General features: G+C 47.6%; 1 protein-coding gene across 1 annotated transcript; it reads left to right on the top strand.

Annotated features, from left to right (window-relative positions):
• The first annotated feature begins 1,411 nt into the window (after window positions 1-1,411).
• Window positions 1,412-20,034, top strand: WDR31 (WD repeat domain 31). The gene is made up of 10 exons (XM_026513790.4): window positions 1,412-1,498; window positions 7,926-8,066; window positions 8,506-8,635; window positions 10,296-10,370; window positions 11,165-11,309; window positions 11,646-11,746; window positions 12,964-13,031; window positions 14,040-14,181; window positions 15,806-15,968; window positions 17,677-20,034. Exons 2-10 carry the CDS (start codon window positions 7,954-7,956, stop codon window positions 17,835-17,837), a joined length of 1,098 nt encoding a protein of 365 aa, XP_026369575.2. The 5' UTR covers window positions 1,412-1,498; window positions 7,926-7,953; the 3' UTR covers window positions 17,838-20,034.
• The last annotated feature ends 1,960 nt before the right edge of the window (window positions 20,035-21,994 follow it).

Genomic DNA, 21,994 nt, shown 5'->3' with positions numbered 1-21,994 from the left:
GAAGAACAGGTTTGGGGGGAAGATGATGTTTTCAGTATGAGTCACAGCCAGGTGGAGATGGACAGAAAGCAGGTGGATATACAGGTGTAAGGAGAAGTGTGGCTAGAGATACCAGTTTGGGAGTCTCAGGTGCCTCAAGCCTAAAGCATCTTCTAGAAGAGCTGCATCCTCAGAGCTGGAAAATCTTGACGGCAGGGATCAGGCAAGTCAACTCTGTAGCTGCACTGAGCCTAGCCCAGTGACTCAGCGCAAAACAATCAGTCTCTCCTGGTTGAAGGTTGCCAGGTTGTTGTGGGCAAAGGGATTAAGCTTGTAGGGAGAGCCTTCAGCTCTGAACTAAGATCGGTGTTGTGTGGGGGTAGATCCCAGCTCCTGTCAGGAACAACAGGACAGACTCAGAAAGTAATGAGGGAGATCAACAGGGGCTAAAGGAACCCCCATCAGGAATGCTGTGGAGGGTATTGCCTCTTTGCATTGGAAGATAGACCCAATGGCCAGCCCTAATACTCTGTGAAGGTAATTTTCTCTTACCGCCCCTACTCCTGTGCCCACAGGCAACCAACTTTCAGAAACTCCACAAGTCTTCATTGAAGGCAGTTTTGCTGGGAGATCAGCACTGCAGCAGGTCTCTTCTGGGTGCAAGAGAAATGTTGGCTCGAATCCCATTCATTCATTCGTTCGTTCATTCATTCAACATTCAACAAACCCTTACTCTACACCAAACCCCGTGCACTAGGAATACAGAAATGAATAGACTCTAGTCTGGAAGCAATGTACCTGCAGCTGCTGTTAGTTTCTGGAACTGTCTTCCCATTGGATCTCAAGAAGGTATTGAGGGGTCTCTTTGCTGTGGTGCTGGGCTGTAACGGTTTGATGAAAGAAAAGAAAAGAAAAGAGAAAGAAAGAAAAGAAAAAAGAAAGAGAAGAGAAGAAAAGAGAGAGAGGAAGGAAGGAAGGAAGGAAGGAAGGAAGGAAGGAAGGAATAGGACTGTGTGTGGCGGGGGAGGGGGGGGGGGGGAGAACCTGGGGAAGTGTCCAAAGGAGGGATCACGGGGTGGAATCACAGAAAACTCCAAAGAAAGATACCACCACCTCCATCCGGGTGAATACTTATATAAAAGATGACATTTATTCAGTACTTCCTCGGTGACTATTACTGTGGTAGGTGGTACCGCTTTTCTTGCATTATATAGATTCCCTGGTGGCGCGGTCTTTGGGCACCACCGTCCTCTTCTCTGGAACCTCACCACCGCGTTGTTCCAGTCAGAAACCAGGGCTGGGCGCTCTGGGCCCGGCCTCCGGGAGACGGCCGGCGAGCGGAACTGGGGTTCGGGGGCGGGGAGAGAGCCCGGAGGCTTTTCGCCGGGGCTCCCTCCCTAGCGACGCGCGCGTCGTTGCTAGGGGCGGAGGCGCGGGAGGCTGTGGAGCGTGGTGGCTGCGGACGCCCTCCACTCTGCGCCGCAGCCGGCCTCAGCTCCCGGCCCGGCCAGCCCGCCCGGTGGGTATGGAGCACGAGGTGGGGGGGAAGGGGTGCAGCGGAGGTGGGGGGCGGGCGGGGAGGTGGGAGCCCTCGCGCTTCGCTGGCTGCAGCCGCCCACCTGGTCAAAGCGGGGAGTTCGAGGGCCGGCCTTGGGTTGGGTGGTGCTACCCCCGCCCATCTTGGGTGAAGTACCCAGCCCACTCTACCCATCCCCTCACATAGAAGATAAGCTTTGGTAGTCCACATGGATAGAGTGGGGGACGTCTGTGATCTAAGAGACTGGAAGGAAAAACTGTACATAGGTTGTCCCCCAAATTTGGGGCAACCTTGGACATTCTGACCGAGTGCTGACTCCCTGGGAGACTCTGGGCCTCAGTTTCCCCTATCTGTACCATTAGAGTGTGGAACCAGATCATATTCCAGTGCTTCCACTGCGGCTTTGCTTGTATTTGAGCTTTCGGTTTGATACCTTGTGCGCAGAAGATTTGGGGAGAGGGAGAGAGATAACGAAATCAACACTTAAGGGAACATTGATTGGACCAGGAGACCAGGGAAATAAGGTCTGGTACCCTAGCTCTGCCTCGTGTGACTCTTAGGAAGTCACAACCCTCTGAGTCCCCCTTTCTTCATGGAAAATAACAATTGGACATATGCTGGTGTATATCAAGGAATACTGCACAGGAGAGTTAAAAGAGAATTCTCTGAGTTATGTTTAGAGTGACCACTGGGTATCTTAAGGTCTATGGAAAGCAAATTGGGGCAGAAATGGGCCCTGGGATTCAGATTTAGGCCTGGTGTCTTCTGGAACCAACGAGGATATTCCAAAGCCATAACTGAGTTTATGGCTTTTCCAAGTCCTCTCCAGCCTTTCCTGACCTGAAATCTGGGACAGAGCCCAGGTAACTGTTCCCTGAATGATTTGTTGTTGGGCAATTTTGAAGGAACCTTATGTTGTTGGGTCCTTAAAAAGCTTGCAGGGCGCCTGGCTGGCTCAGTCAGCAGAGCATGTGACTCCTGACCTCGGGGTAGCTTGAGTTCAAGCCCTGCGTTGGGCATGGAGCCTACCTTCTTTTTATTTTTTAAAGATTTATTTATTTGTTGGAGAGAGAGAACATGAGCAGGGAGAAGAGGGGTGTGAGGAGCAGAGGGAGAGGGACAAGCAGACTCCACGCTGGGCACAGAGCCAGACCGCAGGGGTCCCACTTGGGCCAGATCTCACAACCCTGAGCCAAAACCAAGAGTCCATTGCTTAACTGACTGAGCCACCCAGGCGACCCTGGAGCCTACTTAAAAAAAAAAAAAAAAAAGCTTCTTTCCAAACAGACTTCACCTTAGCATGCTGTCCATTCATTCATTCCACAGATATTTGCCTTTCATCCATTCTCCCAGCCTACGCTTAGAGGTCAGATACAAAAATGAACAAGACACTGTCCCTCCTCTCAAGTATATTGCATGTTCACAGTATAAACAGTAGAGGATAACTGAATAGAATTTCACTGCTTAGATGAGTCATAATAGATCACAACTACATGGACATTATCCAAGTACGTACACTTGGTTGTTGAGATTTTAAATTGCCTTGGTATATAATATATAACTTAATGAGTTCTTAGCCTTATGTGATCAATCACTCTGGCCAGGAGACATAATTGGCTTCAATTTAATATTCTTCAGACTTATATACCCATTTGTATATATTCTCCGTGTATATTTGTTACGTATGTTTAATATGTGTGTGTTAACCGTGGTATTAAGGGTGAAGTTGGCAGAAATTGCTCCTTTCAGTTGCTATCACTGTTAATCTAGCAATCATGCCGGTAGCCAGGCCAGCTGAGGGCTGTCCACGCGCTAGCTTTTATGGAAATGCATTACACGATGCCGATCAAGAGCAAGGCCTCGGAGACTGCTGCCTGCAGTCAGGTTTCAGCTCTGCCACTGATTTGCAGCTCATTTGTAAATTTGGGCAAGTTCTATAACATCTCTGCACCTCACTTTTCTCATCTGCAAAATGAAGATAGTAACGGCATCTAGCTCAGAGGCTTGTGGAATTAATCAAGAGTTAATAAATATAAAGCATTTAGAAAAATCCTTGGCACATCGTGAGTGCTACCTTTAATCTTAACAGAAACCCAGTGAGAAATATTATTCCATTTTACGTATATGAAACAGACGCCAAGAGGCTCAGCGATTTGCCCAAGACCGCAGTGAACTGCAGATTAGAATTAGAATTTTGAGCTGATAATGTTTCTGCCCTGATTCTTCGGATCTTTAAATAAAGGGTTTATATGTGATGATTTTGAAAAGCTCTTCCATCTCAAATTCTGATTCATACTTATTGAAGTATTATTTTAAACAGGAGAAATTGCCTTTCTCGCAGAAACAGTAGCGGTCAGCTCTGAAAATTTTTGAACAGAAGTCCTATGAGTAAAATAAAAATGTTTAATGATGTATTTAAGGATTTAAATATATCCTACTTTGGGGGCGTCTGGCGGGCTCAGTCGGTGGAGCATGTGACTCTTGATCTTGGAGTTGTAGGTTTGAGATTGGGTGTAGAGCTTACTTAAAATAAAATCTTTAAAAATAATAATAATAGGGCGCCTGCGTGACTCAGTGGGTTAAGTGTTTGCCTTTGGCTGGGGTCATGATTCCAGGGTCCTGCTCAGCGGGGAGTCTGCTTCTCCCTCTCTCTCTGCCTCTACCCCCAGCTTGTGCATGCTCTCTCCCTCTCTCTCTCTAGCTCTGCTCTCTTGCTCACAAATTTTTTAAAAAATCTAAAAAAATAGAGTAGGATATATATATATACATATATATATATATATATATGTATATATATATATATTTTAAGATTTTCTTTTAATAATCTCTACACCCACCATGGGGCTCGAACTCACAACCCCAACATCAGGAGTCACATGTGCTAATGACCGAGCCAGCGAGGTGCCCCCTTACTTTGTATATTTAAAAATAGATATATCCGGGCATCTTGCTGGCTCAGTCTGTAGAGTGTGCGAGTCTTGATCTCGGGGTTGTAAGTTCAAGCCTCACGTTGGGTGTAGAACTACTTAAATAAATGAAGATAAAAACAGACATATTATTAATTGTTGGAAATGTGCCAGTTATATGATCTTGGAATTTTGTAAGATATTTCTTTCTTTGTGAGGGAAAACCACACGGCATTCTCTTTCATTAAACAAGGTCTTTATTTACCTTGTGAATCTCCTTTCGGTGCAAACATATGCTTAGAAAAGAGATTAATTTAAGCGTCTTTTCAGTAATTACAGAGATTAGGAAGTTGCTGCCTGAACTATTTTCCAAAGGATAAACAGTACAAAGTATTGAATATGGCAGCTCACCAAGAAAATCCTATTGGTTTGGGGGTAAGTAATTCTAAAAGTTATCTTTTGCTTAGAACGGCCTGTGAGAGCTCTTCAGAAGGGAAATACGGCTCTCTGAAGATATCAGCTGAGAATCCAATCAGGGTTAAGCAAAGCCAATCCAATTTTAGCATCTGCTGTTTTTGGTGACCTAGATCTATGGATGGCATCTGTCCTTAGGTTGATGATAATGTTGAAAAATGGGCTGTGCTGGCAGTTAGGAAGCCCTGCAACCTCTGTCTATAAGCAGTACAACATCCCAAGATTTTTGAAAATTATCCTGGATACTTACTACAGAGAATGTCTGAACGAGAAGGGACCTTAGATTCACACTACTTACCAAGACATGTTTTTGCCCTACTGTGCAAGCCACTTGAGGTACAGAGATGAGTATGAGCAAGTCCTTCCTCTCATGGAACACACAGTCTCCTAAAAATCATTTGATCTGGTGTCCTCATTGACAGATGGGGAAGCTGAGGTGCAGAGCAGGGAATGGAGGAACCCAGGGACACACAGTGGGGTGAGACAGAGTTGGGGCTGAAGCCCAGGGCTCTTGGAGCCACACACAACATTCTTGTCACCGCACTGTGCTGCTGTATGGTTACCTATCTTGTCCGGAGGTCAATTCTGGCAGCTTTTCAAAATGTAAGCTGAAATTCTTCTGGAAAACTGTTTTTTAATGGTGTCATTGAGAATATTCGGTGAATTTTAGCTGCTGTTCTTCCTGTAGACCAGTCTTCCTGGAGCTGGGCTGGTCATGCCTGTATGAAACTCATTTCCTAGCGGTACCTGGGTGGCTCAGTCTGTCAAGCGTCCAACTCTTGACTTCAGCTCAGTCATGGTATCAGGGTCGTGAGATTGAGCCCGTGTCCGGCTCCGTGCTGGATTTGGAGCCTGCTTAGGGTTCTCTCTTGGGTCAGTTGGTTAAGTCTCTGCCTTTGGCTTAGGTCATGATCTCAGGGACCTGGGATCGAGTCCTGCATTGGGATCCACGCTCAGCGGGGAGTCTGCTTCTCCCTCTCCCTCTCCCTCCCCCCACCCCTGCCATGCTCTCTCTCGTATTCTCTCTCAGATAAACAATTTTTTTTTAAAAAAGATTCTCTCCCTCCCTCTCCCTCTGCCCCTTCCACCCCCCAAAATAATAATTATTTTATTTTTTTAAGAGTTTATTTATTTATCTGAGAGAAAGAGAGCACACACACACACACACACACACACACACACACACACGATAGAGCACGAGTTGGGGGGGCAGGGAGGAAGGGCAGAGGGAGAGGCATACTCCTTGAAAGGGTCTCAGGAATCCCCATCGGTCCTCAGATCACACTAAGAACTACTGGTCTAGGTCATTACCTGTATTGTCTCATTTAGTGTCATCAGCTCTCACATCTCATTTTTTTTTTTTTTAAAGTAGGCTCCATGCCCAACATGGGGTTTGAACTCACAGCCCTGAGATCAAGAGTTACATGCTCTACCGACTGAGCCAGCCAGGTGCCCCTTATATCTCATTCTTACTACAGATAACCTCATAATGTGGCACACCGATTTAGAGAAGTGTCACATGAAATTATTTAAAAACAAACCGGCAAGCTAGGAAGGTTATGAACTTTTAGAATAACTAAGGCTCTTTCCAGAAGCTTCACTGGTAAAAATTATTTCTTAGTTTCAAATACACATTCCTAGTATTTTTTGTGGTAGAATACGTGTAACATAACATTTATTCTTATCTAGTACACAGACAATGTCATGGAGCCGTCACGACTGTCTAGTTCCAGCCCGTTTTTGTTATCCAAAAAGGAAACTCTGTACCTATTAGAGTAGCCATCCCATTCCCCCATCGTTCCAGCCCTTGGCAACCAGTAACCTGCTTTCTCCCTATATAGATTCCGACCAGGGATATTTCCTTTAAATGGCATATACAATATGTGGCCTTTTGTGTCTAGCTTCTTGTGTTTAACATGATGTTTTCAAGGTTCATCCATGTTATAGTATGTTTCAGTACATTATTCCTTTTTATGGCTGAATAATACTCATTGTATGGCTATACCACATTTTGTTTGTTCATTCATCCATTGATGGACATTTGGGTCGTTTTCCCCTCTTGGCTGTTGTAAACGGTGCTGCCGTGAACATTCATGTGTACGTTTTTGTTCGGATGCTTGCTTTCAATTCTTTTGGCTATCTTCCCAGGAGCAGAATTATTGGGTCATATGGTAATTCTACATTTAACTTGTTGAGAAAACCTCTTTGGGGGCGCCTGGGTCGCACAGCGGTTAAGCGTCTGCCTTGGGCTCAGGGCGTGATCCCGGCGTTATGGGATCGAGCCCCACGTCAGGCTCCTCCGCTATGAGCCTGCTTCTTCCTCTCCCACTCCCCCTGCTTGTGTTCCCTCTCTAGCTGGCTGTCTCTATCTCTGTCAAATAAATAAATAAAATCTTTAAAAAAAAAAAAACCTCTTTGTGTTTTTTAAAACGATTTTATTTATTTATGTGACAGAGAGAGTGAGCAGCACAAGCAGGGGGAGCGGCAGGCAGAGGGAGAGAGAGCAGACTCCCCGCCGAGCAGGGAGCCCAACCCGGGTCTCAATCCCAGACCCTGGGATCATGACATGAGCCAAAGGCAGCTGCTTAACCTACTGATCCACCCAGGTGCCCCAAGAAACCGCTTTGTATTTTTAAAATTAGTTTTGGTTTTGTTTTTGCTGATCTGCTAATGCTTTATGGGAGGGTGCATTCCCAGGGCCATAAGAAGAGGCAAGGGAAAGAGGAAAAGCAATCGAGTACAATGAATTAGTCTTTAAAAAAAAGAAGGCTTGGGGGGCCTGGGTGACTCGGTCGGTTGAGCATCTGCCTTCGGCTCAGGTCATGATCCCAGGGTCCTGGGATCCAGTCCTGCATCGGGCTCCCTGCTCAGCGGGGAGCCTGCTTCTCCCTCTGCCTGCCGCTTCCCCTGCTTGTGCTCTCTCGCTCTCTGCCAAATAAATAAATAAATAAATAAGGCTTTATTTTTACGTCCCCAGACGGCCATTATCATGCCTAACATGAACAGTATGTATTCTTTTTACTAAGCAGGGACGAGAACTTCCAGCAGCCGCAGGGGATGCTGCCGCTCGGCTGCCATCTGCAACGAGCTCCTTCTCGCAATTCGTGGAGGTTCTGTGCAGGGATGGGGAAACTGCAAAGCAAACTCAAACACAGCACTTACAAATACAGGTACGGCCATCCTACCTTGGGATCCCACGTTTTATCATGGCGCATTAGAAGTCTCTACTAAAGAAAGAGAAGGCCCAGAGCGATTATTGATGACCTTCCCTGACAGTCAGTTTGGTCTGTTTTCTTTTGGATGAGAAGCAGCTGGTGGGCTGGTGCCTGCAGCCACTCAGAGGGGCCTGGCGTCTTTGGGAATACGCTCTGGGGTGGGCAGAGACTCCTGGCTTCTTGACTTCAGGATTCCCCTTTATCGGATTCTGGTCCTTCAGATGTTCTCAGCGTGCTCAGCATTAATGATCCCATTTCTGGCAATGGCCGTGGGCCTTCCTTCTGTACTCCTTTTCCAGATTTCTCCTCAGCTTGGCCCCTCCTACCTCATCTTCCCCTGCCCCCCTGCACTCCATACCCGTGGGCCTCTCATTTGCCATCCTCTCTTTGGCAGGCCCGACGGAATTACAGAAGAGAGAATTCAAACTAAAGCTTGTCCGGAGTATAGCCCAGCTCACGTGGATAGTGTCTCTGTCGTGGCTGCTTTGAACTCAGACCTGTGTGTCTCTGGAGGAAAAGATAAGGTGGGGTTTGCAGTGCTTCCCAGGGAACCAGCTTACTGTGGAGAAGGGAAGATATTTGGGAAGGAAGATATTACTCAGCTTAGCGTTGAGTGGTGTAAAACCACAGGCTTTAGACTAAGGAAGACTGGCTCTGAGTCCCTGCTCTGCCCCTTCCTGTTCCTCTGGGCCAGTCACCTACTGTTCGTGGGCTTCGGTCTCCACATCCACGGAACGGGGATGATAATGCCAGCCTCTCAGCACAGTTGTGAGGATTAGGTGGTAAGATCTTAAGCGATGTGCCAGACCGTCCACCATGTTTTTCATAAATGGCAAGTATTATTCTGACCAATCCATTTTCATACCCACACAAGACACAGGAGCTATTTGTCATCAAAAGGAGACTTTCTTGGGGTCTCCAGGTGACTCAGTCAATAAGCAGCCAACTCTTGATTTCGGCTCAGTTCATGATCTCAGGGTGGTGAGATGGAGCCCCGCATCAGGCTTCATGCTCAGTGGGGAGTTGGAGCCTGCTTGAGATTCTCTCCCCCTCTCCTTTTGCCCCCCACCCCTGCTTGTGTGCTCTCTCTCTTTCTCTCCCTCTCTATAAATAAATAAATTAAATAAATAATCATTTAAAAGAAAATGAGATTTCCAGTCTCTTTAATGCTGCTCTTTTCTCAAAATCTTTACACTGGCGAGTATTATAATTCTGTGTTTCTGTCCTTCCTCCCACTGTCACTGAATCTGGTTGCTTCTCCCCCCATATTTGCGTCTATCACAGGACTCACAGCTAGGACATTAGTAGCAAAAATGTTGATTCTTTTAATTCCTCTCATTTCATACTGTATTTCATGGATTCTTTTTTTTTTTAAAGATTTATTTTATTTATTTTAGAGAGAGAGAGAGCGGGAGGGGGGGAGGAGGAGAGGCTGAGGGAGAAGCAGACTCCCTGCTGAGCGCAGAGCCCATTGTGGGGCTTGATCCCATGAGCCATGAGATCATGACCTGAGCCAAAATCAAGAGTCAGATGCTCAACTGACTGAGCCACCCAGGCACCCAGTAAATTTTTTTTTTTTTTTAAATGGCAACATTTAAAAAATACACTAAAAGTACAACCCAATTAGGGGAAAAAACTCTAATCCCATGTAGAATTCTACTTCAGCATCTCTGACCAGAACCTCAGGTTGAGCCCGTTCCCCTTGGGGACTGTCCTCCTGAACCCGTCAGTAAGGCTCAGAGCAGTGGCCCATTGCCTTGAAAAAAGACAGAGCACCTGTCAGGAGGAAAGAAAAGAAAATCAATGTAGGGGGACAGGATGAGGGTTACAACAATAAAACCCAAATGCAAGACCCTTGACAGAGAGGGAGAAATTAGGAAGATAATGAAGTAAAGGCTTGTTTCAGTTGAATAAAAATTTACTTAAAATATTACAGAGATTCTGGGGCGCCTGGGTGGCACAGCGGTTAAGCGTCTGCCTTCGGCTCAGGGCGTGATCCCGGCGTTATGGGATCGAGCCCCACATCAGGCTCCTCTGCTATGAGCCTGCTTCTTCCTCTCCCGCTCCCCCTGCTTGTGTTCCCTCTCTCGCTGGCTGTCTCTATCTCTGTCAAATAAATAAATAAAATCTTTAAAAAAAAAAAAATATTACAGAGATTCTAATGACTCCAATGACTCTCCTCAGACAGTGGTGGCCTATAATTGGAAAACCGGAAATGCCGTGAGAAGGCTCAAAGGACACGAACGAGAGATCACTAAGGTAATTATCAAATGATCATTATCGAGAGATCACTAAGGTAATTATCAAATGATCATTATCGTGGAGGGAATTTGGAGTTGAATAAAGGAGTATCCAAGAGCTCTAGATAGTAAGAGTGACTGGATATTCCGTCTTAACAAAATGCAAGGGCTTCATTTGATGCCATGAAGCCCTCCTCAAGGAAAAGCAGAGCAAACCATTCCCTTAGCTATTGTTACAGACATATCAGACATGATTTTTATTTTGTCACTAAGCGCTTAAAGCTGAGGTGATAAACAGAGGATTCCCCCTGCCTATCCTAACTCAACAGGGACAGGTACTGAAGGCTGCCTGTGTGCTGACTGTAGCTAGAAAAATAAATAAATAATAAGTGGTAAATTTTATTTATTATAAATAAATTTATAAATAAATAAATGATAAAATCTCTCTACTCGGGAACCTTCGAGTCTAGTTGGGGAAATGTTTAAAAAGCCAACAACGGTTAAATAAAAATTAATTTGTTAAAAGAGCGTTACAGGGCAGAGTGAGCTTCCAGCAAAGATGATAGAGAATGCCAGTCTCTACAACTCCCTTCCCTGAAATCCCCCCTCAATGAACTGAAAATCGGAGTGGAGACACAGACTCCATCGTAAGGAAACCAGGCAGCAGCCACACTCACAGCGCGGAGCAGGGTGCTGACGCCCGCATGCAGTGCCTTCCCAGCCCGATGCGCTCTGACGCCCACAGCCCGGGCCCGTTGCCCACTTCCAAGTCCAATCAAACAAGCACACCGGAGCCTTTTCTGTCTTGGACAGATAGCCTGTATTCACGGGTCCAGCCGCTTCTTCAGCGCCTCTCGAGACAGGACGGTCATGATGTGGGACTTGCGTGGCCCCTGCCAGCCAAGGCAGCAGTTCTCTGGCCACGCCATGGTGGTCACTGGATTGGCTGTGAGTCCAGGTAAAGTCAGACAGACCTCTACCCAACACCGTCGTACTTTTTAAATTGTTTTTAAGACTTAATTATTTTGAGAGAGAGAGAGTGCGTGAGTGGGAGGAAGGGCAGTGGGAGAGGGAGAGGAGAAGCAGAGACCCCACTGAGCACAGAGCCTGACTTGGGACTCGATCTCACGACCATGAGCTCAAGACCTGAGCCAAAACCAAGAGTCAGACGCTCAACCTACTGAGCCACCCGGGTGCCCCCCACCCCGCCCCGCCCCACCCCACCGCCATTGTATTTTCTGAAAAGCCCTGTGCCAGGCCCATCTCATGGACCATCTTTCCCTTGTTCCCCCAGACTCCTCACAGCTGTGCACTGGCTCCCGGGACAACACCCTGCTTCTGTGGGACATTGGGACCGGACAGTGCGTGGAGAGAGCTTCCATCTCCAGGAACCTGGTAGAAACTCAAAGTCGGTAGAGAGTAGGACAGCAGAAGGGGGCATGGGATGAGGCAAAGAGCCTGGAAGAGAGATCAGGAGACACACCAGGCAGTAGAGGCTTGGGGCCTCATTCTTGCTCACCCTGAACTGTCAGACCCTGGCCTCTCGGGGTTATCAGGCTGGATGATCTCTTTAAAGTCTTCTGCTCCAAAGAACACCTCCACTTGTTCATAGTGTCCTCCTTTATTCCCTCAAAGTGTAGTTATTCCTTATCTGCTGTGCTTGGACCAGGGTTAGTGGCCAAGGACACAGTCCCTCTCCTCCAGGATCTCACAGCTTATGCGCAGAGAAACAAGCATGACCCTTTGCTTTATGTTTAATTTGCTGTTTATGAAGACCAGTGTTTTCTGGTAGCAGACTGGCATATAAACTCCACAGCCTTTGAGGTCAGTCAGACCTGGGTTCAAGTTATGGATCCATCACTTTTTTTTAAAGTAATCTCTGTACCCAACATGAGGCTTGAACTCACAACCCTGAGGTCAAGAGTCACATACACTACCAACTGAACCAGCCAGGCGCCCCAAGAGCCATCACATTTTAGCTGTGTTACTCCAAGGAAGTCACTTAGAATGTCGGTGTCTTCATTTATCAAATGGAGAGAATCCTATGACCTGACACGATAGATGTTCCTTTAGTGGTCATTAAATAACACTCATGGTCATCTTTTCCAATTTTGAATACAACTGTCTGTGGCAAGGTACGCTCGCCCTATGCCCTCCATACCTATGGAGGTTGCTGGAAGAAAATCCTGTCATCTTGGGCTGTTTTGAAAACTGTTTCACGCCTGTCCAGCAGGGGGCTACAGGGATGAAAAGAAAGAACACTTCTTGAACCCTGTGAGGCCTAAGACCAGGGTTGCAGCGGTCCCACCATAGAACGGGGGCTGCTCTCCTTAGCTGCCACGCACCAGCCGTGCCCCACCACATGTGTGGGCGCCTGCGTGCATTCGGGAATTCACAACTGGCCCGGCTGCCACCACTGCTGCTGCTGATCCGGGGCATGGCAGTAGGGTGTGACTGCTGGGCATCTGCAAAGCACAGACTCCCTCCAAGTCAAAGGTACGCGTCAGCGTCCTGGAGAAGTGGCGGAGAGACGCTATTTAGCACAGTTTACAGGAATTGCCGTAGAGGAATGACTTGGTATGGAGAAGTTTTGAAAATTTTGCTTTTTCTAGGTCACTCACCTGTGCTGGGTCCCCCAAGAACCATACGTACTACAGACTTCTGAAGATAAAACCATCAGGTGGGCTTACTGAGCAGCCGTGAAGGTGTTTCTGGTGAAGGTTTGTGCTTCCCATGCTTATCTGACTCCCTTCCCCCTCTGCTTCTCCACACTGCTGTGCCTTCCCAGGGCCTTCTGTCGCTTTGCCCCTTGCTGGGGCTGGGGTCTCTCTGACCTGGGCCCCTGGACCATCTGGGTAGAGGCTGAATGGCAGGAGGTCGGGCCAGGAAAAGGGCCCTGTCCTGGATGGTTCTGAAGCAGCTGACTCCGTCTGGCCCCACCCTCGCCCCCTGTGTGAACATACTCAGATTGACCTCAGGCCCCGGCACTGGCTTGTCCCACCCTTCGAGCTGCCTGGCTCCACTTGCCAGCCCTGCTTGACACCAGATGTTCTCAGTCACCCAGCCCTCGGGGAAGCCTTGTCTGGGGCAATGGGTCCAAATCCCTGTCAGGGGAGTCAAATGAAGTCAGTTGTTCTTGAGTAGAAAGCACAACGAGACACTCTGAATCACAGAAGAGATTCGTTCTACTTAGAAAATAGGAAGAAGGAGGTAAAGTGGTGAAAATGAGACGAGAGGCCGAATAAAACACTCCCCTATGCACCCCACGGCCCAGGTGGGCCAAGGCCTGCAGGTCTTTTGTATCTGATTCTGGAATGGTGACTGCTCCTCTGGATCATAGTAACTATCTTTAAAAAAAAATTAAGTCACAGGCACAGAAATATCCTCTTGTCCCTTGAAAGCAGTATCCCAAAAGGGCCAAATTAACAAATTAACTTGTAGAGTTAAGGTGTGTGGTCTAAATTCCTATTAACTGGATCTTAAAATAGAAAGGAGTCAGATGTCATTCAGTTCGGTTATTTCCTGGCAGCTTTGGAGTCTCCAAGGTTGATCTGGTTCATACTCCTGGTTTTAGGTAAATCGTGACATTCCCCCTGACCGGCCGAAGCAGCAAAGGGCCGAGGCTTGTGTTAGTGGGTATTTCAGACACATTTACCACAGACTCCTTTCCTGCGGTCATTTCTTGCAGATTATGGGACAGCCGGGGGCTGCAGGTAGCTCATATGTTTCCCGCAAAGCAGCATATTCAGACCTACTGCGAGGTCAGTGAGGACGGACACAAGTGTATCTCCTGCAGCAATGGCTTTGGAGGGGAAGGCTGCGAAGCCACGGTAAGAAACTGGGGGGGGGGGGTGTCTGGGGTCTGGCTGCTGATGAGCAAAGTACTTCCTCTGACCTCTGTCTATATAGGGCTCCACAGGCCAGCTCTACTATTGGCTCAGGCCTATTCCAAGTGCATACTGTAAGTGAGCCTTTGCGTTCCAGATGCATCTCTCAAGACATCTCCATTAGCCTTGGGCTCTGAATTGGTAGTAGACAGAGGGATGGGATGGGAGTCAAGTTAGGAAGGTGCTAAACACAGAACCAGCTTGTGAACGTCCCTGCTCCCAGCAGAGCTTAGAAAGGGGTGGGACTATTCGAAGAGCCAAGTGTATTCCTGTTGTACTTGTGGTCACAGTGAAGAAGGCTCAAGCTCCTCAGGGAGTCCGAGGCTCCGGTGTTGGTCAACAGCCCACCCCAACCCTTATCCATATACCTTTCCTCGCAAGTACTTGTGGATTAGATTGCATTGGCTCCTCCAAAGTACCTCGGATTCCTCGTTGTAGAATACAAGTTAAAGGGGCATCTAGTCCAACTAGACCAGTTACAGCTCCCATTGTACCAAACATGCTAGGCACTGGGCCTGAGCACATTACATGCATCATCTCATTTAATCCTTACAACAACCTCGTGAGTTAGGTTCATTATAACTCCCATTTTACAGATGAGCAAATCGAGGCACGGCAGGTTGAAATCTCTTGCACAAGAGCGCACCTCTAGTAAGTGGAGGTTGAGGGGTTGAATCCCAGGCTGTTGATGTAGTATGTCTTCACCAAGCTAAGCATTTCCAGTTCCTACAACTGACGTGGTGTCCTCTGATGTCATTATTTTTCGGACACGATTCAGATCGCTCTCTTCTCTGAATGTTGTTTTCCTGAATGACATGGTGTCCAGTGACTTCATTATTTTTTGGACACAGTTCAGTTTGCTCTCTTCCGTGAACTTTGATCTCTAGCTGTGGTCTGATCGTGTCAACAAGAGTGGGATTGGCAGGACCGTCACCTCCTTTGTTGGAGAGTCTCGTCTTCATATACCAAGGTTCAGCATGCAGGCAATAAATCAAAAGGTCTGTACCTCTGTGTACTCCTGAGAAGGTGCTCCCAACTGTGGGGTCTCCACGGAACCCACAGAGGCCAAGAGGCTGATGTCAGGCAGCTCTCGAGCTGTCATAGAAAGTAGGTAACCCCAGAGCGCCTGGCTGGCTCAGTCAGAAGAGCATGAGACTCTTGATGTTGGGGTCATGAGTTTGAGCCCCACATGGGGTGTAGAGATGACTAAAACAAATAAAAAACTTAAAAAAAAAAAAGAAGTAGGCAACCCCATACTGTCCCATCATGCTGTAGACGCTGGAGCTTTCACTTCCCTAACCAGGATGTTAATGAGGAAGGCAGCAGCCCTCCTGCCACACCCTTAGCCAGGGTTGTTTGAGATCGTTGGTGTTTAAAACAATCACTGGACGGCTGGGTGACTGGGTGTGTGGATGGGATGGAGAAGACGAGGGGTAGAGACATGAGTAGGTAAGTGGGGGGAGTAGGAGGGTCACGAGAAGGTGGGGAGGTGGCAATCAGTGAAGGTAGCGTGCATGAAGCTAGAGAAATGTGTGTGCATGAGCTAGCCTGTGTTATCACTCCGCAGCTGTGGGACCTAAGGCAGACGCGGAACAGAATATGTGAATATAAGGGGCATCTCCAGACTGTTGCATCCTGTGTCTTTCTACCAAGAGCACCGGCCTCGATGCCTATAATTGCTACCTCATCACACGACTGCAAAGTGAAGATCTGGAACCAAGATACTGGAGGTAAGGAGCCTGCTGGTGGTGTTTCTCAAAGACGCACGGAGTCCTAAAAGCTTCCTCGAAACTCTTTCTTTCCATTGCTCAGCAAATACAAAGACAGCCATGTTCTGCCACTCTCCAGGACCCTAGTGGTTAAGAGATGACACTGAGATACCAGGATTCTGTTGAACCTCTGGCTAGAAACCATCACTGCATGAGCCATGGTACCACGTTGTACGGACTTGTTCCTGAGAGCTCAGATATATTTGGCTCTTAGTATTCTTTCTACCTGAAGTTCTTCATTATTTTTATTTATTTATTTATTCGACAGAGATAGAGACAGCCAGAGAGAGAGGGAACACAAGCAGGGGGAGTGGGAGAGGAAGAAGCAGGCTCATAGCGGAGGAGCCCGATGTGGGGCTCGACCCCAGAACGCGGGGATCACGCCCTGAGCCGAAGGCAGACGCTTAACCGCTGTGCCACCCAGGCGCCATTAGGTTTTAACGTGTGGTGCTCAAAATGTCTGGCAAAGAGAACAAGGATTGTCATTTTCAAATTGATTTTTTTAAGGACTAAAATGAGAGTCTCAGCGCGTAGTGGGGGCGAGGTAGAGTAAGGAGAGACAGCAAGATGGCCCTGTTTTGATGCTGCAGTTAAGGGTCGAGATCACAGTTGGGTCATGACACTTCAAAGCACCAGAGAAAAAGATGTTTTAGGGAACACAGCACCCCAGAATCCTTAATGAAGTATGCCAGAGCCCACTGCTACTGACTGATTGTTAAATATTCCGGAATATTTGGTCATAGTGGGAGTATTTACACCACAAAATGTGGCAAACGCTGTGAGTAAAGGTGGCTGTTTTTTTCTTCCAGAAAGCTGCCTTACCAGCACCCCACTGGCTCCATGCTGTTTTGTGCTGGACCCGGGGTTCTGTCAGACACAGGAATAGTGTTAACTTAGAGAATTTCATAACAAATCCCCCTACAGTAATGTTCCAGAAAGTCAGCTCCCAGCAGGGGAGGATAGGGTAGCCCCCCCCCAGAGAAAAGATGTGAGATCATGTCTAGCCAAACCTCAGTAGGGAGGACAGCCCTGCCGTCCCCCAGCAAGTCGTGCCCTCTCCAGCTGCCCTGTGTAGCAGCTGTGGGAGGCCGGAAGAGCAGCTGGTGTCAAGGTCAATGCTCAGAAGCCTGACACGAGGGAGAGCAAGGTCTGAACGTGCTGACCTACCCACCAGGCGCGCCTGTGGTTCTCAGAAGAGCGGCCTCTGAGATGGGGGTGGAGGGAGACCGGGTCAGCCAGAGGCCCCCAGACTCCCCTTCAGGTCCAAACTTCCTCTGTCTTGAAGGAGCAAGACCCCAGGGGCCAGCAGCTGAAGACCAGCATCGTGTCTGGTTTCCTCTGCCCTGGCCCTGCTCTGCTCTCTGGGTGGGTGGGAACTGAGGGCGATGTGTCCCCACGCCCTTGCTGGCGAGGCCCCGACTGTCTGAAGGGGCTCCTAAGTGAAACCTACCTTGTTTGGTCCGCCTGCCATTCTCTGGCGTTGAAGCCTCGCCGCCGACCCGAGTCTGGCCTCCCCGCGGGTACACGGTCCTCTGGAGCAGGGGATGCGGCTCTTACCTGGGTTAGACAGGAGAGCACACGATTCATTTACACGCGTTTCTCACCGAGACCTCGTGTTCCATGACACTGCGCCCTTGGCCTGAGCTGCTGGTTCCCTCTTTCTCCCCAGCCTGCCTGTTCACCTTGTCCCTGGATGGGTCAGGACCTTTGACTTCCCTGGCTGTTGGCGACCCCGTCTCCTTACTGTGTACAAGTTTCGGCAGAGGAATCCACCTGCTCAGAGTGGAGCACAGCCGAGGGCCGGAGCTGCGGGAAGTGGCGGCGTTCTGAGGCCAGGAGACACCGGACGATATCAAACCGTGGCCCATCCTTTCTCGGTGCGGCTTTGTGTTTCCCTGGGATCTTGCGGGGAGGGCGATGTGGGATTCTCTGCTTAGGTTCACTCAGAAGGTATATCAGGGTCAGAAGCCAGTATAAGCCCAGGTGCAGTTTAGACACATGGACTAAACAGGAGGTTCTCCAGCTAAGGGAAATCCACCTGCAGTGTTCAGCGTCGGGACTGTTCTTCAAAAACAAAGTTTAAGGCTCCAAATGATGACCTGTAGGTATGAGTGTGAGTCTGAACATGGGGTGGAGTGTATCGGACGGACCTATGCCATGTGTCCACAGAAGAAAAAGCTGCAGGGGGGAGAGACACTGCTCAGGTGGCCTCACAGTTACCCAGACGGGAGAGGGGAGCGCAGCTCCGGTGAGGGCTTGGGTTGTAGACATGACATTCAGCTCGAGTCACTGCTCCTCAGCAAGGTAAAGACGTCGGGGCTTCTACTCGGAGGTGCGGCGGAGTGCAAGTGGCTTGTCCTAGACCAGTGCTCAGGCGGCGTGAAGATTAGACGCCAGATGGCTTGAAGGGGCTGACGACCGCAGGGCCTGGCCCCGAATCCTAGCTGTCAGACCTGTTCTGTGCACAAAAAAAATGGAGAGGTTCCAGAAATTAAGGCTAAAAAAATTTCATTTGTACATTTTAATATTTTCATTTCATTTTATATAAACTCCTTCTTGGGGATGGCCAGTGTGAGGCAAAAGGGAGCCTACAACAGCAGCAGACCACAGAGGGGCGCCTGGGTGGCTCCGGCAGTGGAGCGCCCAACTCTCGATTTCGGCTTGATTCATGATCTTGGGGTGATGGGATCGAGCCCCACGTCGGGCTCCATGCTCAGCAGGGAGTCCACTGGAGATTCGCTAAAATAAATAAATAAAATCTTAAAAAAAAAAAAAAGAACATAGAACAAAGGGATGGACTCAACTGTAGGCCAGCCACTGAGTCTCCTTCGGCGAGGAGGGACTCAGTGCTCAGGCCGGCCTCTGTGGCCCCCAGGACACCTGTCCCCAGCATGGTGCTCACAAGCCCATTTTCCTTCCGGAAAGGTAGAGTCCCTCCTGCCTTCAGGAGAGCCCACACATAAAGCAGCAGAGGCCTGGAGGTTCCCTTTCCCATGAGTCCCAGCCAAAGAAAGACTTCGCACTTGTCTTCTCCAGCCCCTGCCTGTCCCCGATACCAGTAGCTGACGGCTGTGGTCCTTGTGTCCCTCTTGCTCCGCATAGGGCTGGCTTCCCCGTGGGAGGATCCGAGTTTGAACCTCCACTTCTGCATTCAGTTGAATGATCTCGGGTGTTATAAAATCTGTTTCCTCACTAATTAAATCATACGTTCCTCGCGGTGCTGTCCCGAGGACCAAGTAGAACTGTATTAAATGCCAGGCAAGGTGGTGGGTGCTTACAAAGGGTGACCACAGTTATTTATTGCTCTCTGGCTGGACTAAACACTTCTTTCCTCACTAAACACACTCCGTCACCCGTTCTCCTTAGGTCTTACTTGTAAAGCTTTAGTCCTTGTTTGGCTTCCCCTTGATTCCTTAGGTTACGGATTTTGAGCTCTGGAAGGACAAGGGGGTAGGGGGAGTGTAGCTACTGCCCTGAGCACCTGCAGCCGGCTGGATACGCTTATTCTCACTACAGTCCTCGTTATTCCCGTGTCACAGAGGAGGCTGAGGCCCAGGGACATTCAGTCCTTTGCCCGAGGTTACACACGGAGGTAGGAAGGGGAAGAACTGAGATTTGACAGGCAGGGATACCACCGTACTAATGAGGAGGAAGAACTGAGATTTGAACCGGGGTCTGCCCAGCTCAAAGCCAGAATACTTTCCTTTCCACTCCTTTGTCTTTGCATGATGTCACAAAGTTCATTTTAGAAATTCATACACCGTGACCCTGTTTGTATATTTTCTAGACCATTATTAACTTTTTGGTTCCAAGGAGATCCTCCTGGCCAGGTGCCCAGAAACAGTACACAGATATCTCAGGGAAAGTCCTAGCATATCCTGAACTGTTAGTGCTACAGCTGACCCTTCTAGAAAGAAGGCAGGCAGTAAGTCAAAAAATCCGAGAGTGGGTAGGGAGGGGATCCCAGAGAAGGGGGACAGAGGGAATGTACATGTGAGAAAATCGAATGAATCAGCAGGGTTCTATTAGCAATAAAATTATTTCCCTAAACTCTATGCATTTGTGTTTTTTTAAGATTTTATTTATTTATTTGCTAGAGAGAGAGAGCGCGCACACAAGCAGGGGGAGCGGCAGGCAGAGGGAGAAGCAGGCTCCCCACTGAGCAAGGAGCTCCATGCGGGACTCGATCCTGGGACCCTGTGATCATGACCTGAGCCGATGGCAGACGCTTAACTGACTGAGCCATGCAGGCGTCCCTTTAGGCATTTGATGTAAAAAATTCCTTATCTGTGCATTTTAAGTGGAAAACAGATTAATAAATGCAAATGTTTATATAGAATTTTTCAATCTTACATGCCCTAATCAGGTACTCTCAGCACCTAAGATACAAGCTACTAAAATGCACTAATTTGCTCATTATGTCAATGGACATTCATTGAACACTTCATTTTATTTTATTTTTTTTTAAAGATTTTATTTATTTATTTGACAGAGATAGAGACAGCCAGCGAGAGAGGGAACACAGGCAGGAGGAGTGGGAGAGGAAGAAGCAGGCTCCTAGCGGAGGAGCCTGATGTGGGGCTCGATCCCACAACGCCAGGATCACGCCCTGAGCCGAAGGCAGACGCTTAACCACTGTGCCACTCAGGCGCCCCTGAACACTTCATTTTAGAGGCTGCCCCCGTAAAATCATATAAAGGAATTTTCCAAAGGTAGTTGAACTTTTTTCCCAGGAAAGTATATAATCCCTTGGAACCTGGTCAATTATATATTTAAAATTTAAAGAAATTTATCTATTTACTTATATAAGTTAAATATATTTGCACCTCGCTGGCTCAGTCAGTGGAGCATGCGACTCTTGATCTCAGGGTTGTGAGTTCAAGCCTTACATTGGGTGTGGAGATACTTAAAAATAAAAATATTTTAATATATATATTTATTTAAGGAAAATGAGTCATGATTATTAGCACCTTTTTTTGTGGCTGAAACTATCTTACAAGAAGATCTTTGTTTTTACTGAAACGTTAAAAATGATCTGGAAAAGATACAATTTTGAGTGCTATTCTTCACACATAATCTAGGCTGCCTATAATTTAGGTCCCAATTTGTATTCAAAATATTGTTTTCTTGAAAATAGCTACCAGCTGGGGTGCCTGGCTGTCTCAGTCAGTAGAGCATGTGACCTGATCTCAGGGTCATGAGTTTGAGTCCCACATGGGGTAGAGATTACTTAAATAAATAAAACTTTGAAAAATAGGGGCACCTGGGTGGCTCAGTTGGTTAAATGTCTGCCTTCAGCTCAGGTCATGATCCTGGGGTCCTGGGATCGAGCCCCACATTGGGCTCCCTGCTCAGCGGGGAGTCTGCTTCTCCTCCCTCTGCCCCTCTCTGTGCTCTCTCTCTTGCTCTCTCTCAAATCAATAAAATCTTAAAAAAAAAAACAACTTTTTAAAAAAAGATTTTATTTATTTATTTATTTATTTATTTATTTATTTATTTATTTGACAGAGAGAGACAGCCCGTGAGAGAGGCTACCAGCTATTAAAGTATTGTGATACAGTGGATATCACTGGTATCACAAAAGTATCAGACAAGTCCCCATTATCACTATCTTCCTGAACGATGATTTTTTTTAAAAATTAAATTCTAGTTGACATGCCGTGCAATATTGGTTTCAGGAATAGAATTCAGTGATTGATCGCTTACATCTGAACAATGGTTATTAAAGAAACTTCCCCGGGAGTTTTGAGTTCACAGTCACTAAAGAATAATACTTCCCGATCTTTCAGTTGGCAACAGCAGAAATTTAAATGTTTTCAACTCTGGTATCAAGAGACATGTTTCCAGTATCTAACAACCTTGACTTTGACACAGGAATTACAAGTATAGAACTCAGTCAGGTCAGTTGGTGTTTTTAATCTTTTAACACTGTGAAAAAGGAACTTAGCTATTTCTGGGTAACCTTGTGAAAACATAATGTGTGAAGA

Source organism: Ursus arctos, unplaced genomic scaffold (assembly GCF_023065955.2).
Source record: "Ursus arctos isolate Adak ecotype North America unplaced genomic scaffold, UrsArc2.0 scaffold_18, whole genome shotgun sequence".
NCBI classification, from domain to species: domain Eukaryota; kingdom Metazoa; phylum Chordata; class Mammalia; order Carnivora; family Ursidae; genus Ursus; species Ursus arctos.
The sequence above is the reverse complement of the archived record's forward strand: the minus strand, read 5'-3'. Positions and strand labels throughout refer to the sequence as shown.